This window comes from Acanthamoeba castellanii (assembly GCF_000313135.1).
Source record: "Acanthamoeba castellanii str. Neff unplaced genomic scaffold scf7180000084716, whole genome shotgun sequence".
Taxonomy (NCBI): Eukaryota; Discosea; order Longamoebia; family Acanthamoebidae; genus Acanthamoeba; species Acanthamoeba castellanii.
The window spans coordinates 2,863-6,726 of NW_004457511.1; the positions used below are offsets into that span (position 1 = coordinate 2,863).

General features: G+C 60.2%; 2 protein-coding genes across 2 annotated transcripts; one reads left to right on the plus strand and one right to left on the minus strand.

Moving 5' to 3' along the window:
• Positions 1-38: 38 nt before the first annotated feature.
• On the minus strand, positions 39-2,113 carry ACA1_150310 (uncharacterized protein; the record flags this gene model as incomplete). The annotated part of the gene is given in 8 exon segments (XM_004340797.1): positions 39-771; positions 843-928; positions 948-994; positions 1,006-1,078; positions 1,206-1,273; positions 1,397-1,535; positions 1,629-1,704; positions 1,812-2,113. 8 exon segments carry the CDS (start codon positions 2,111-2,113, stop codon positions 39-41), a joined length of 1,524 nt encoding a protein of 507 aa, XP_004340845.1.
• A 167-nt stretch (positions 2,114-2,280) lies between these two features.
• ACA1_150320 (uncharacterized protein) lies at positions 2,281-3,757 on the plus strand (the record flags this gene model as incomplete). Its single annotated transcript, XM_004340798.1, has 5 exons — positions 2,281-2,891; positions 2,968-3,130; positions 3,240-3,359; positions 3,436-3,701; positions 3,742-3,757. 5 exons carry the CDS (start codon positions 2,281-2,283, stop codon positions 3,755-3,757), a joined length of 1,176 nt encoding a protein of 391 aa, XP_004340846.1.
• Between the last annotated feature and the right edge of the window lie 107 nt (positions 3,758-3,864).

The window sequence follows — 3,864 nt, forward strand, 5'->3', positions numbered from 1 at the left end:
ATAAATATAGAGTTGATATCATAACCATACCACTCTTTCTATATATATATAGAAATACTGAAATATAAATATGAAACACAGGCGCACGAACCTTCGAGATCGCCGCCGGCCTCGGTGGTGCGGGTGGCGAGCACGTCCTTACGCTTGCGGAGCTTGATCTCCTCCTCGCGGCGCTGGGTCAGCTGCTGCTCCTTGCGCCCGCCCCAGAACTCGACGCTGCGCTTGGCCATCAGCGCGAAGCGGACGTAGTGCACCGGCGGGTCCTGCGACAGCGCCTGCTGCACCGTCGCGGCCGTCTTCGTCTTCTTCTTCGTCGACGTCGCCGACGCGTTGCTCCGCAGCACGCGCTCCTCGCTCACGAAGAAGTCGAAGAACAGCTTGTGCGCCACCACCCGCAGCCGGGCCTGAGCGGCGCTGTCGGCGTCGGCGTCGGAGTGGGTGAGCTCGCAGAGGGCGCCGAGGAGGGCCAGCGGCAGGCGGGTGTCGCCCTCGCTGGCGAGCGACACGCTGAAGAGGAGGCCCGGGTACACCTTGCGCACCGCGAATTCGGATGACAGCAGGGACGCCACCTTAATGTACTCCTTAAGGAGGTCGGCCAGCGCGAGGTGGTAGCGGCCGGTCCACTGGCCGGCGACGCGTCGCTGGCGGTGGGCCGCGCGTCGCTGCTTGACGTGGTCGGGCAACGGCGCGGTCGACGGGTGGCTGGCCAATCGCCGCCGGGAGTCGCACGCGGCCATGTGTCCCGCCAACACCTTCAGCACCGACAGCTTCCTGTTGTCGACAGCATATCATGAGCTGGTGTGTCGTGTCGTTGATCGTGTCGTTGTGTTGACAGCACGTACGCGTCGTCGTGGGCGCCCTCGTTCTGCATGACATCGTGGATCTCGCGCGTGATGGCGGCACACGAGCGCAGGCCCGCACTCGTCTCCTAAAAATGGTTGACGAACGTCCATGGTGAGAACGGGCGTGCGGTGGTGCGTGTGCGCCACGCGATCTGCGTGGTACGTGCCTCGTCGGTCGGGGCGGCAAAGGTCAACAGCTGCAGCCGCAGCAGGCGGTCGGCAAGGGTCAGCTTTTCCTGTTTGTTTGGCGGAGAGACGGGGTGAGCGTGCATCACCCTCACCCTCCCCAGCGCGCCACACGCCAGTCGTAGGCGAGACACGATACGCACACACGCACACACCCACACACATGACAATCTGTACCTGGGAGTGGGCCATGAAATTGGACAGCGCCCGCTCTGCGGTGGCGGGAGCCAGCAACAGCTGCGTGTCTGCTCGCGGCGCACGCAAGAGAAAAAGAAAGAGAAGAAGAAGAAGAAGAAGGTGTCAGCGTGACCGTGTGTGGAACGATGGTCAAACGCCCGAAGGGATACAGGCCAGTTTCGCTGACGTACAGAGAGCGTTGCGGGCCTTGTCGTCCAAGTCCTGCTTGAGCGCGCTCAGCGCCGCCTGGCTCCCGCTGCGGCCAAATGCCGCGAAGGCATCGGCTTCTTCGTCCTCGTCTTCCTCCTTCTCGTCTCCCTTCCTCGCTTTCTGCAGCGCCAGGAGGCACACACACCAACGGTCGGTGGCTGCAACTTGTTTTCTTCCATCTTCATTCGTCAAAAGGGGAGGTGCTACGCGTACCTTGGCCGGACGTGCGCCGGACTTCACGGCTGTGGCCGCGGCGGCCTTGCGCTTGAGGCCCACACCAGCCTCCAATCTAGATTTAATCACGAAATTTATCGGTCATCATCAAAAGATTTAATTTGCAGAATATGAATGAGGAGTTGCGGGAGTAGAGACAAAGGGAGAGAGCTGGTGGCGCACTTGGTGATGAGGAGGGCTGTCAGAGCGTCGAGGCTGCCCAGGATGTGATCGCGAAGCGGACGGGCGGTGGCGGGCCATGCATCGCGGTCGGCGAGCAGCGAATGGAGCACACTGGCCACCCTCTCCTCGACCTCATCTCCAGAGCCTGTGCCGGCGAGAAGCGGACCCGCTCGCGAATCTGCAATGAGAAGGGCAGCTACGCCTTCGATGTAGCGCCGAGCCTCATCATCCCAATTCTTTTCGTTACTCTTCACCACCTCCATTTCTTCGTTCGTCTTGGGGGATTTGGATTTGGTCTTCATCTTGTTGGATGGCTCTTGGTCGAGATTGAATTGGCCGTCAATTCCTCTTTTCTTCCTTCCACCACAGATTTGATCTGCCTCGATTTTCTTTTTTTCAACTTTTCCCAACCTTTTACCCTTGCGCTAGCTCCAGATCTGTGCCGCGTGCATTTGCACAGTGCACAGATATGGAAGACGATCCACGCCAGAGCAGCAAGCGCAAGGCTGAAGAGGGAGAGGAGCATAGCAATACAGAGGCTCGCGCAGAGGCAGCTGGAGATGTTCAGCCTGCGAAGCGAGCGCGTGTCGATGATGCTGAGGCGCAAGACAGACGCCGAGCACGCAAAGGCAAGGACAAGGACGAGTATGAGGAACGCAGCCACCATCGTGCTGGTGAAGGTGGGGTGAGCGTAGGTGGCGGCAGCGGTGGTGGCGACGACGAGGAGAGGGCCATGGAACTTGAGAGGCAACGCGAGGGCGAAGAAGAGGAAAGGAGGGCTGCGCGTAAAGCCAGCAGTCGATTCCAGCAGACATTCCGCGAAGATGCTGAATTCGGGCGAGTAGAGTACAGCCACATCGCAGCGAATGCGGCTGGCACTCGTCGTGGCGACGATAAGGAGGGCCTCGAGGGGGAGGAAGAAGCCCGTGGTGAGGCATCGCTGGCCGAGGAGCTGGCGCACGGCAGCGGCTACACACTTCAAGGCAAGGAGGTGCCCATCGAGCCCTTCAATCTGTCGGAGGATCTCGAGATGGGCTACTTTGACGCTACTGGCAACTTCATCTTCACCCGCCGCGACAAGTACGTCCTACACTTTTTAAACAAGTTGATTTACAGTTCTTCTTACGCGAACTCTTGACCAACGTCTTGTGAGCAGGGATGGAGAGGAGGACGACGTGGGCGATGACATGGGCAACTTGTCCAAGGAGCACCGCGCCGACGCGCTGCAGGCCGACGCCTGGCTGCGCGATTCTGAGACGCTGGCCACCACTCGCGCGGTGCCCTCGCGCGCACCGGCTGCCGCCGCGCCCAAGGAAGAGGTATGTCTGCTGTGTGTGTGTATGTGTGTGTGTGTGGTGTGATGCGCCTGTGCCTTGTGACGATCCACTCACCACGCCCTTGGCCGTGTTCCGTGTCTCTCACCATCAGGAGCCCGTTAATTTGCTCGAGTTGAAGAGAAAGGTGTGCGAAGTGCTGCTGCCCGAGGAAACCGTACAGCAGGCTCTCCAGAGGCTGGGCAAAACGATCAAGCTCGCTCGTGCTGCTCAGGTAAGCGACTGGCCTTTGATGAAGTCTTTACTCCTCTGTGCGGCTGGTGCGCTCACATTTCTGTTGATCGCGATAGGGCAAGGGCAAGGGCAAGGCCAGAGGTAAGGCAGCGGCGGCGGACCCTGTCGATGAGGAAACGAAGCAGAAGGCGGCCGAGCACTTGGAGGAGAGTCGGCGCAAGCTGAATCTGGTGACCGATGCGGCCAGCAAGCTGTTTGACGACGGCTGGGTCAACGTCTACGACTACACGCGCGAGCGCATCCTCTCCACCCTTCTCGACAGCCACGACTCCAAACCTCAGCAGAGCCTCCTTAGCTCGACAAGCAGCAGCAGCAGCTCAAGGTATGCCTCTGCAGCCCCCAATCTGCCGTGCACTCGAGAGCGTTGACCAACAGTGACGCAACACGCAACGTGCAGCAGCCGATCTGAAAGCCAAGCGGAGACCAGTGCTGCGGCGAGCGGCGTGATGTGGGAATACAAGCAGAGCGAGGAGGGCGAGCTCGTA